The 12,469-nt window shown below is 31.3% G+C and overlaps 2 protein-coding genes across 2 annotated transcripts; one reads left to right on the forward strand and one right to left on the reverse strand.

Annotated features, from left to right (window-relative positions):
- Positions 1 to 449: 449 nt before the first annotated feature.
- Positions 450 to 11,645, forward strand: PGAP1 (GPI inositol-deacylase). Its single transcript, XM_085198094.1, has 17 exons — positions 450 to 803; positions 880 to 971; positions 1,068 to 1,198; positions 1,368 to 1,525; positions 2,184 to 2,456; positions 3,088 to 3,258; positions 4,001 to 4,122; positions 6,119 to 6,253; positions 6,426 to 6,582; positions 7,224 to 7,486; positions 7,830 to 7,958; positions 8,048 to 8,269; positions 8,612 to 8,800; positions 9,203 to 9,356; positions 9,814 to 10,223; positions 10,615 to 10,716; positions 10,985 to 11,645. Exons 1-17 carry the CDS (start codon positions 651 to 653, stop codon positions 11,397 to 11,399), a joined length of 3,276 nt encoding a protein of 1,091 aa, XP_085054220.1. The 5' UTR covers positions 450 to 650; the 3' UTR covers positions 11,400 to 11,645.
- Positions 11,633 to 12,091, reverse strand: Spase12 (Signal peptidase complex subunit Spase12). Its single transcript, XM_085198095.1, has one exon. It carries the CDS (start codon positions 11,995 to 11,997, stop codon positions 11,716 to 11,718), a length of 282 nt encoding a protein of 93 aa, XP_085054221.1. The 5' UTR covers positions 11,998 to 12,091; the 3' UTR covers positions 11,633 to 11,715.
- Between the last annotated feature and the right edge of the window lie 378 nt (positions 12,092 to 12,469).

Consider the following 12,469-nt stretch of genomic DNA (forward strand, 5'->3'; position numbering starts at 1 on the left):
CGTTTTAAATTTTATTTAAAGGTTCTAATATTCGTTCAAAATTAATAATAGTATACCGTATTGAAATTAATACGTTAATAATATATCAATTGAAACAGTAGGTAAAAGTAACATGAATAAATAGTTTTGCTTAAGAATAAGTATAAATATGAATTTTAAAATAAATACATATTGTATTGCAGAGTAGAAATATTTGAAATTATGTCAATGTAACTAGATATTATGAGATAATAAAAAAAGCGATACAATGCGATAAGCACAGTAATTGTTGTATGCTGTGATAATAAAATAAAAATAGCGATATTAAAGTTTAATTTTAATAAATTTCTAAGTTTCCATGGATGATATCTAAGCTTGATGATGTATTTAAAAACATGTCAAAAAATGTCACACTTTTATGACCAACTCTAGTCTATTCTAAATTGAAAATTCTAGCTCTGTATGTCAGTTGTCAATGTCTCTGTCACGCTTGTCATTAAATTATAATAACCAAAACCAAATAATTATTACCCGTGACGATTCGATGTTGTTCCCATTTATTATTATTTAATTTTTATAATCACAATGTAAAGTTTTAAAGAATGGAACTTAATATGTTATAATTGTTTTTATATTTTCTGCCGAGCTAAGTAAACCATAAATACGTAAAAATGAAGCTCGTCAATTTTATTGGTTTAAGCATTTTTCAAATTATTTCATGTATATTTGTTGTTGCCTATTTGTTTGGCTTATTAAATAATTACTTTAGTGACAAAAATAATTACTGTGGTATGACATATATGTTTGAATATCCTCAGTTTGTGGTAAGCGAGCTCAACATTAGATGTAGTTAGTAAGTATTTGTAGCAGCAAAAATTTAAAAATAAACACAATTTTTAGCGCATTACACTGGATGATAATAAAAATGTTCCACAATATGGACTTTATGCATATAGTGAGGGACGCTTTACAGAACGAGCCAGAAAAATGTGGTAAGATTTAATAAATAATAAATAACTTTTTAAAATTATCTTTACAGCAAATTTAAAATTATCTTTTATATAAATCTCTAATCATGACATTTTAAGGTTTGACGGCATTCCAGTGCTGTTTTTGCCTGGAAATTCTGGCAGCCACATGCAAGCCAGATCTTTAGCTTCAGTAGCATTACGAAAATCATTATCACAAGGATATGAATATCATTTTGATTATTTTACAGGTTAGTTAATATATAAAATTTTAAATAAAAATTAAAATTAGTTACAAAAAATTTTTACTCATAAATAATAAAAATCCACAAATGGGAATCAAACCCACAACCTGTGTTTTACAGTCACACACTTGTGCACCACAATAAACCTCAATCTAATCTCAGGATGTGTTTTTAGTAAATTTTAATGAAGAACTATCAGGCTTATATGGAGGTGTACTTCAAACACAAACTCAGTTTGCTGCAGCTTGCATTTCTAGAATATTGAGCCTTTACAAAAGTAACAGATATACAAAATCAGTACCAACATCAGTTATTTTAATTGGACATTCTATGGTATGTTCATTTATTAACCATATAATTTTATTTGAACTCTACCTATATTACTAGTCTTCCATTTATAACAGAGTAGGCAAAAGGAACAAGACAGACTGCCTCCATGCACTTACAATCAGATGCTCTGTCACTGGGTGACAACATTATTGTCTCAATTATATAAATGAATACATAAAATTAATTATAGAAAAAACAAAACCATCAAACTAATAAGAAAAAAAACAAGCCCAATAGTTCATTAGAATTAATGTTCTGGTATCCATTAAAATTTTATAGGGCTCAAAGGTCTTCACTTATTATTTTCTTGACGGCGTCATTACTACTATCCCGGCGTAATAAGTGCAGGCTAACATAATTCGTACAACGTAGGCTGTCTGTTATTTTTATTTTAACAATATGGCAACTGGTTGCAGCTATGATGAAGTTTGATTGCTGTCATGTCTTTAGTGAAACTCGAAAGGTTAAAACGAAACGATTAACGGAAGAATTATCACAATTGGCTAAGTCGTTCGGTCTCTACAACGCCACTTATGAACTCATTACACTAATACATAGGAATAAACATATGTATATAAATCATATTAAAAACACATTACCCTCCCCTCCTTTAAAAAACCGATTATACATAAAAATTACGTGCACATATATTTTTTTTTAGGGAGGAATCATTGCAAAGAGGCTCTTAGCATATCCAAGTACAATCAATTCCACTAATATAGCTATAACATTAGCTACACCTATCGAGGCTCCCGTAATTAATTTTGATTCAGTCATCAATGATTACTATATGCTGATGAATTTAGAATGGAAGGCATATGTTAAAGGTGAAATAAAAGAGAAAAAAAAGTTAATTAGTATTGGAAGTGGTCCTAGAGATGTTTTGGTACCAGCTGGCCTGACATCCTCTAATGATAGTCATGTCAATGTATTGGTAAGTACTTTTATTTAATAAAGTTTTATTTTGCAGGGGGCCACAAGTGTGCGACTATAAATGTGACGGTTATGGGTTCGATTCCTACTTATTGGAATTATTTTTTTTTATATTTTCATGTCCTCGCTCTGGAAATGAGGTAAAATACGTCTTTTAGCTCTACCATTCAACATGCAATGCCTGGAGAACTCGAAAATTTTGAATTCGAAATGAAAATGAAGAGTCTTAACAGTAGGATTCAAGTTACTGTGTGGGATTTATTTATTTATTTATTTACACTTTATTGTGCACAATTACACATTACGAAAAAAAGGAAGAGTATAAAAACGACACAAATATAACAATTGACACACAAAAGGCGGGATGTAACGTAAAGCTCAAAGAAACATTTATTTATTTACGACATCTACTTTCATTACCCAAACATAACAATATTTTTTTCTAAAATTTTACTTACAATGAAATGTTATTTTATAACTCCTTTTCTATAAGTCAATTATTTACCAAAGTTGTCTACAAGAGATTGCTTGTAGCAATTAAACTGTCTGCTACAAGTATACATAGTTTCATATTATTTATATTTTTATGTGTATAATAAAGAGTAATTTATTCTACTTTCTTGTTTATGCAGGCTACAGCCATACCAGGGGTATGGATCACTCCAGATCACGTAAGCATGGTCTGGTGTAAACAATTGGTGATGGTTATAAATCGTTTTCTATTTGACATTGTAGATCCATGGACACAACAAGTTACGGAGAATAACTTAAAAATAACGTCTAAAGCTAATCAACATTTTAAGGTAAGTACTTCATAATAACATTTGAATTTACATTTTAGTTCTAAGATATAAAATTATAAAATGCAAGTAAAATACAGCGTGAAGTTGATTAAAATGCAAGTAGTATAATAAGTTAATTTGAAATTAATTGAAGCCGTCGAAGTCGAAGTCGAAATCACTTTTGAAGCTGTCGTGGCGCAGGGGCACAAAGGTTTGAATTTAACGCGACGATTTTGAGGTCGATTCCTATTCGGGGAATGAATTATTATTTATTAAATAATATTTTAATTTCTTCGCACTGGCACCAAGCCAAAAATTCGGCAAAAAGTGGGCAACAGAGTGTAAACACTAAGTGAAGAATGCCAGCGTGAAGCTAATAAAACAAAAGGAATCTTCCTTCCATTTGAAATCAAATTAAATGAATCGAATTCTTAATTAAATTTATTGTTGACATGCGTCTTCTCGTTTACTTTTTATTTTGCCCAAAAAAAATTTTAATTATACCTATGTAGAAATTACACTTGAGTAAAAAACATTTTGAATATTTCCCGATTTGATACAATTTAAGCTTGAAGCTAATGACATTATTTATGATGATATAAATATTTGATCTTGACCTTTGTCTATTCTGAGAAAAGAGTATACTAGCGACACGCTCGCAACTTTGCCCGCTTGAACTAAATCATTATTAATTTATTAATCTGCACAACAAAATTAACTAGAGTTTTCCATTTTAAATAATAATTAATAATTACTATTTTAGGCCAATCGTTCCATGATATTGGATCCAAAAGCTATAAGGTCGAATGTAACAATGCAAGCGGACGCATTCTGGTACGAAGATAACCGACGCACTTATCAAATATCACGTCCAGAGATCGACAGGTAAATGTTTTCTTATCTCTTATCATTAAGTTATGATTTAATGTTTTGTACTATCTAAGTGTTCATTGGTAAATTTCGGCGGAAAGTGGGAAACGGAAGCGTCTTATTGGGAACGAATTGTCATAACACTAGGTTCCCAGGTTCCCTCTGCCTACCATGCTATGTGCGGTATGGAGCTTGAATTATATAAAAGATGTTATTCTATACTATATCTACCAAGTATCTGATCATTATTATTCCATGAAGTCATCGGGTACTCTTAGAAAATATATATTGAGTTTACCAAGGAGTTTATGGCTTAAGTTGCCCCTTTTCCCCAACAAGGTTAAGCTATTGTGTTCTTTTATTCTTTTAATATATTAAAAAATAATCTTTTTAACACATACAAAGTGTATTCGTATTTGAACAACCTACTTTCGTATTTTGGTTTATGAATAGCATATCTCTACATACGATATGACAACGTTATTTAATTACTTTTACCACTTACTTACTTAAACTTTGATAAAAACAAAACAATACAAATAAAAGCCAAAAAGTACCTATAAATATGTTATAAATTATAAGAAACTAGCGGATGCGCGCAGCTTCGCCTGAGCCAATCAGTGGTGATTTAAAGATTTTTTCATACAAACTTTCAACCCCTTATTTGCACCCTTAGGAGGAGAATTCCAGAAAACGATGAAACACGTGTTCAATTAAATACTTTTAAAAATCTAAATTTCAAATTTTATAAAGATCGGTATCGATTTAATTTTTTTTCCATACAAACTTTGAACCCCCATTTCACCCCTTTAGGGTTAAAATTTTTCAAAATTCCTTCTTAGTGGATGTCCAGATAACGAAAGTAAATATCTGTCCAAATTTCACGTTTTTACGCACAGCGGTTACGGCTGTGCGTGCGTCTTACCTCAGTCAGTGAGGACAAGTCCTTTTATATATATAGATAAGGAATTCTGTTTTACACAATATTTGTAGATACTTAAATATCCGCAAAATAAAATAAATAATACAAAGTAAATATTAAATTCAACCTTGACAGAAAGACTGAGAAATTCGTAGTGTGACGTCACCGTCTCTTAGATACGTAAAATTTATTTTCGAGTCTGGAGGAATGCCAGGTCTGTTAATATATCGCTTACGCTTTATTCGTCACTAGAAAGCGCATACATTTACTTCTAGCGAGTAGCGACATACCGGTGACTTCGTCAGCTTAAAGTTATAGTTATGATATAAGTAATTAGCCAAATTAGACAGAATCTTTATTTAGCATGTATTATGTTTTTATAATAAATTTCCTGTTTTTAATGTTGTTATGACTGACAAAGATGTCGTGACTATCTTTGAACTTTCGTTGTGATCAATTGGGGATCTCGTAGGCAATAAGGATACCTTATCCCTATATACTGTCGCCATTACCATTTGATTGCCCGTCCGTCCGCGGTTTAGCTCAAAAACTATTGGAACTAGAAGTTGTAATTTGGCATGAGTATACACGTAAACCACGCTATGTTTTGGTGTGCTAACTTCTTATGGGATACAACCCAAATGCCAATTTTTACACAATCGTAACATTAAATAATGAAGCTAATGATGTCCATATTGTAAGACATTGAATTAAAATAGACGCTAAATGTTAAGGGAAGCTTGCCAAAATACAATAGTGGAAATTCCATTTAAATCGGTATACTTAGGTCATTTCTGAGATTAGCGTGAACAAAACCCACAAAATCCAAAATTTTATTATTGCAGAGTCTGCTCAAGTCTGTGACAAGATTTTAAATCAATTTTTGGTTTCAATTTCAAGGTTGTTATTGAAATGCCTTAAAAAACTTTGCACGTACTTTTCTTATTATCTAAGGTTTATCGAAATGTGTAAATGAGACTAAAAATATTTACCGAAACTCATTCTGTTAGAATGAGTTTCGGTAAATATTTAATAATTTAATATTACTTATAATTTTATTAAAGTAATTTATGTTTTTTCCATTTTCAGAACTACTCATTTAATGATAAGGCTTGTCTCGTTCCCGCAAAATAGATTTGTCGCTATAGAAGCGGTCAATGTGGACGACAAAGATTGGATATTTGGATGTAATGCTAAACATATATACAACAATTACAGATATTGGTAAGTTGTTAAATGTATATAATCTATCTTTATCATTTTTACTAACTTTTCTTCTAAAATTGAATAGGTCAAGAATTTTGTGTTAAGATACTCTATTCTTCATTTTAATTTTTTGAGTCTAGGTATATTAATGAAGAGAAATAACGACGAAATAATTATTAAATTGTTTCAGTAAACAAGCAAGTTCACTAAGCGAGTTATCTCGATGGACAGGAGCGGCAACAGATTTCGGCAAAAGGAAACTGGCCACAGTACATTTGCATGAAATTATGGATATAGAACCAGAATGGACTCATGTTATTGTTAAAGTGTCGCCGACAAGGAGACCGGTAATATTTAAACTTATTCCTATTTCGATTAACTTCTAGCTTAGCCTAGACTAGTTTTTACGAACGGCTACGCCCTCGTGGTAAAATGAGCCGAGGCACCCTTAAGTCTCCGAGGTAACTACGACCGCAGGCTACATCGAAACGATATAAGTGACGTAGTTACAAAGCCTTCCTCGGTAAATAGAATATAGAGCGAAATAAACATTTTCTAATTCTACGAGTATATTGTATAAATTAATAAGGCGACGATATTTTTTACTAATAATTAATTTGTGTATAATTTCTTTTAGTGAGGTTGGGGCCAGTCACAAGCATGATACTGTAAACGTCACAAGTTGTGAGGTAGAGTCTCACTCAAGGAAATGGAATAATTAATATCTTTATTTCCTCGCTCTAGTTAGGAGGCAGCTGCGCCACTCAACACACAATATCTAAAGAATTCGATGGAAAGCGGCAAACGGAACTGTCTTTATGGAAACGGAGTGTCTTTACATTAGCTCGCTTAACCCGAGTTCCCTTTGCCTACCCTGCTAATTTTATATTTAATAATAACTGCTGCTTTAGGCGGTATACAGCGTGAAGCTATAAAAACTTATTTATATGAACTTAAATTTTTTAGCTGTTTTTTTATTTTTTCACAGATAACACTAAATGTGGATATAAACGATCATGCATCTCGACAAATTAATGTTAATCTGCCTTCATTATTTTCTTTCGAAAAGCAAATAGTTAAAGCTGAGACTGAACAAAATAGTTTATACTATGAATTAGTTCTATTGGACTTTAATTTAATTCATCAAGCATACCTTTTGTATGTGGAACCAATAAATTGTCAAGCACCATATCACGCATCAGCTGAATTACACGTGCCGTGGGCGAACCATGAATCGTTTCACTATTTTACGTGAGTGTTTTTTTTTTAATAATCAGGTTTCACGCTGTAACTCGTACACAACAGGGTAGACAGAGGGAACTTAGTGTTAGTGTTAAGACACTCCGCTTCCCACTTTCCGCTTTTGCATTGCGTGTTGAGTGGCGGAATTCAACGCCGCGCGTTGCCTCGACACAAGAGTGAAGAAATGAAAATATAAATTTAAATAAATATTTCATTTTCTCGAGTGGGGATCGAACGCACAACCAGCCGCGTTTTTGGCCGGCGCCACAACTGGCCTTCCTAAATACTTAGGTGTCACACATGTTATTACACATTTGCACTATAGATAATTTTTGTTTTTCTATACGTTTAGGCATTTAAAAAAGTCACCAATGAAGTTACGCCTATTGAAAAGTAATCCCAATGTCACGTTAGGCTTAGATGCGACTGAACATGTAAAAGTTACACTTTTGTTGGATCCTAAATGCATGTTTAGTATCAGGTATGTAATATAATTCATATTATAGTAAATATTTGTAATTTAATCTCTATCAAATACTGTCAATAATAAAATAACGATATAAATTTCAGCATTTCTGCATCTTGGTACCACCGTCTGGCCCAACTATCTAGGAATTACACACCAATACTAATACCCTATATAGCCGCCATTGTGTTGTTAGCGGCTAGAAGTAATTTATTACATTTGAAGCAATATGGTACCTGTATATCTGTACATAATGCGTTAATGAGTGAAGGAGTCAAACCTTACTATGCTTTAGTGTTTGGAAGATTGGCCACCATGGGTCTTATGTGAGTATTGGAAACTTTTGTTTTCTTGGGCCAAAAGTCGAATTGGAATCTATATTTGTGGTGTGCAACTTATTAACTATATATCTTTTGTTCTTTTTCTTATTTATTAAATTGAGGTTGCAGTGCAGTGAGATGTCTGAGTTGGCATTTTCGCGTAACGAGATAAAACACAGTGTTGAGTTCCGCCAGTCAACACGCAACATCTCAAAATTAGGCGGAAAACGGGAAATACATAATCTTAACACTAAGAGGTTCCCTCTTGCTATGTCCCACATGGATACAACACAAACCTAAACAAATATTTTTTTATCTTATTTACTTATATGTATTTAACATTTACAGGTCGATACCATTTTTATCGTTTCTCTTCGAGAATGCGAGTTGGCGTAATCTCGAATTGCATTATTTCACGAAATCTCTTCTAGTCTTGCCAGTATACATGACGGCACTTGGCATATTGTATATTGCAGCGGCAGCTGTATTGGCAATAATGGTATTTTCATCACAACTTGCCCATAGATTGTTGTTTAGGTACTTAATATATTTACTATTTATAATATACAATTATAATTTAAACATATTTTATAACACAATTTTTTATAATTACGATTTCAAAAATATTGTTCTTTAAATAAGTATTGTATAGTAGTAACTAAGGCTAAGTGTAGTTGTGATTAGAAAAAACTCACTTAGACGTCAACTTATCTCAAAATAGCCATTTATAAAATTATTGTAAAAAAAATGATAAAATTTTATTATTATAGATATTAATTGTATAATATCAATATTGATATAACAAAACATAATAATTAGGTAAAAGTGTACTGTGGAAGCATCTGTACTGTCCTTATTTAAATTAAAAAATAAATACAATAATCTATTCGTAGTATGGGACATTCATTTGAAAATGTTTAAAATAATTAATTATTCCAGAATAGTATGGCGTGGAGGTACAGGCCTGGCTGAGAAAATGGCGGCGGGCTTACAAAAAGTTCCCATGTTAGTTAGCGCAGCACTAATATGTGCTGTGCCATTGTCCTGTGGTGCAGCTTCTATGGCGGCGGGTGCAGCTTTTTATGCTTTTATGGTAATTTAATTAGAAGTTGTGTATTGTATGTGAATATTATTCTGAGGCCATCATGGTAAAGCGGCAAACCACTTGAAAGGAAACGCGAAGGTTATGGATTCTATTGATACTTGGGGAAATGAATTATTTTCATTCTTCCTCTCTTATAAGAAGGCAAAACGCGCGAAAATTGGGCAAGAAATGGGAACCGAGTGTCTTAACACTAGGTCCCCTCTGCCTACCCTGCTGTGTGCGGGATACAGCTTGAAGCAGATTTAATTATTTTTTTGTATACTTTACAAATAACAATTTTCCCTTCATCTTAGTTGTTATATCACTCAAGTCAAACTTTTCTTAATAATATTTTTCCTTGTCTTTAGTTTTGTAGAATATGTGAAAAAAATCACTACCACTATTTCAAAACAGTTTAAAACAATTACACTTATAAGTCAAAATGTCAAATTCTTTTTTCTTTCAGCTTTCTAAAATGTATGAAGAATATCTAGAAGACTATGTCTATAAACTGGTGTCTAAAGTGGCAAGCCGATTGTGCCGTCTATTCAAATCGAAAGTTGACAAAAAACCAGAAACTCAAACAGACATACAAAAAGAAGAATCCTCAAAAGAGATTACTAATTCTGAAATATCTAAATCAATAGAAAATAAAACATCATCTAATAATATACCGCAAACAGATAATAAATCAAATTCAAATTTGTTAAGTGAAAATGAAACAGAAAAAAATAAAAATAAGTGTGATTCAAATAAATCTGAGCATATTGATGAAGATTTGAACAATATAAACTTTCATATGATGATGTTCTTTCTCTGGATGATTGTGACTCTGGTCAATGTACCAGCCTTATTAACTTGGGCACGAAATTTCAAGTAATAAATATGAATTATTTGTAACAAACGAACTAATGACCCGCTTGCGGCTGTGTCACTTGATCTACTTAATTATTTACTAACTTATATAACTTTCCTCCTTTAATAATATAATAATTTTAAGAAAATATCTATGCATGGACACCTAAAGTTTTAGCTAATTTAAATAAATAGTTATTTTGTAGTATTTTTCTTAAACAAAATACTTTAGGTTGATATTTTTATTATAATGAGCTTATTAAATAAAAGTAACACTAAATGTTTAAGAAAATTTGCCGAAATACAATAGAAAAAATTGCATTGAAATTGTTGTTTCTGGGATTAGTGTGCACATAGAGAAACAGACAAAAATAAAAAAATATTACTACTAAGATATATTTAATAATTTCAGGTACAGTATGGTTTTGAAACCAGATACATCTTATCATACTGGACTTATAATGTCTGCTTGTTCCACCATTATATGGCAAATAAGTGGACCCAAAAAGGATTTGTAAGTAGTTTAAATAACCTATAGTAAATGTGTATGCCGTTGTAGCTTAGTTTTTTCACTTCTTCACTCTGGTAGCAGGACAGAGTGTGGCATTGATTTCTGTTACACAACACACAATGTCTCAAAAATTGGGCATAAAGTAGGGAATAGAGTTTCTCTCTGCTTGCCCTGTCATAAGCAGGACATAGCATAAATGTAAAAAAAAATTGTCAAAATCAATATGGATTTGTTTTTGAATCTATGTATTAACTATTTTTTCTTCTTATAGGAAAAATTATGAAGCAGTTGCATCTTTACTGTTTACGATGGCAGTGTTTATTTTAGCCTTAGGAGCATTTTCACTTGCTATAGTTAATTATGGTGTAACATCCATGTTTGTGGTTATAACACTCCATCAATTCTATGATAAAGAAGATGCCAAGGAAGATATACCTGAGCCACTTTTAAATAGTGTGAATGAGAATGATACTAATACTCAAGAAAATAAAGAAACAAACGAAGCCATATTTGATGATAATAATCAGTCTAAATCTAATATTAACAATAAGGAGAACGAAAACAAGAAGGAGAAATTTAATGACAGTGCAGAAGAACCCAGTGAATGTGATGTGTGCAATGAAAGCAGAATTTATAATATGTTTAAAAATCTCAGAGACAAGTTTAGTTACAGTGAGAATGAATGATTGTTCATACATATCAATGGATGTTATTTAATGGATGTTTGTATTTTAATACATGATAATTTATAAAACTAGAACAGTTTTAGTGTTCAAGTTTGTTATGACATTTGGACTATTTCACAATTAATTAGCATTTAGATTATAGCGAAAAAATTTTTAGAACAGTGGCCTACTCGTTGTGCTCATATTTATATGACTATTTTGTAATTGATATTAGAGTATATAAAATAAAAGAATTTTACCTTAAAATCTATTTATTAATTATAAACCAAGATATATAAGATCAATAATAAAGCGACACGTCATGTAAATGTTCATGTTATTTTTTCCCTTTTTTGCCAGTAGACTTCTCTTCGGCATTTCTAGGATTTTGCCAATTAAGTGGATTTCTGCGGTACATGGGCCAGGGTGGCAGGGTTAAAATTGCAGCAAGGATGAATCCTGCTCCCAAAATGTAGACCGACTGAGAAAACTGCTGAACGATGTAACCCCATATAAAACCAACAATACTAAATAGTGTTATTATTGCTCTATATAATTTTTCTGCCTTTGCTTGACCCACATAATCAATGTGAGTAGGAATGGAACTAAATAAATCCATATTATTAACAAAGCTTAAATATTTCAACTATAATTATTTGACAGCAAAGGAAAGCACAACGACTTCTCAGACAGACACGTCAACTCAAAACGCAAATTGTCAGATTTATATTTCACAGATTAGTAATAAGTGAGAAAGTAAATTAAAGGTTAAAAATAGTAATTATAGCATTTTTTAAACAATACGGTTTCGTACCGTTAGTAATATCCCATTCATATAATTATTATTAAGATTATCCTCCATAAAATTCAAATTTATTTTCCTACATTAATATATAATACTAATTTAATGTAATCATTAATTATAATATTGAGTTTCGCTTCACTCAGCTCAATAAATATCAATTTTATCATTTAACTTCAACTGAATTTTAAATTAATTTAATCAATTTAGTCGCTTTTGATCGGTATGGTACTGTTATAATTTTAGTTTACACATAATATAGTGGTACTATAATCCAATTGCAACACTA

Source organism: Heliconius melpomene, chromosome 15 (genome assembly GCF_056956725.1).
Source record: "Heliconius melpomene rosina isolate 202511_hmr_F chromosome 15, ASM5695672v1, whole genome shotgun sequence".
In the NCBI taxonomy this organism is placed as follows: Eukaryota; Metazoa; Arthropoda; class Insecta; order Lepidoptera; family Nymphalidae; genus Heliconius; species Heliconius melpomene.

Bases quoted from the DNA above. Each gene is read 5' to 3' on its own strand.
- PGAP1 (XM_085198094.1), top strand. From the start codon at position 651: ATGAAGCTCGTCAATTTTATTGGTTTAAGCATTTTTCAAATTATTTCA. The intron at 1,199-1,367 runs GTTAGTTAATAT...ATGTGTTTTTAG, and splicing joins TCATTTTGATTATTTTACAG to TAAATTTTAATGAAGAACTA. The intron at 6,583-7,223 runs GTAATATTTAAA...ATTTTTTCACAG, and splicing joins TGTCGCCGACAAGGAGACCG to ATAACACTAAATGTGGATAT.
- Spase12 (XM_085198095.1), bottom strand. From the start codon at position 11,997: ATGGATTTATTTAGTTCCATTCCTACTCACATTGATTATGTGGGTCAA.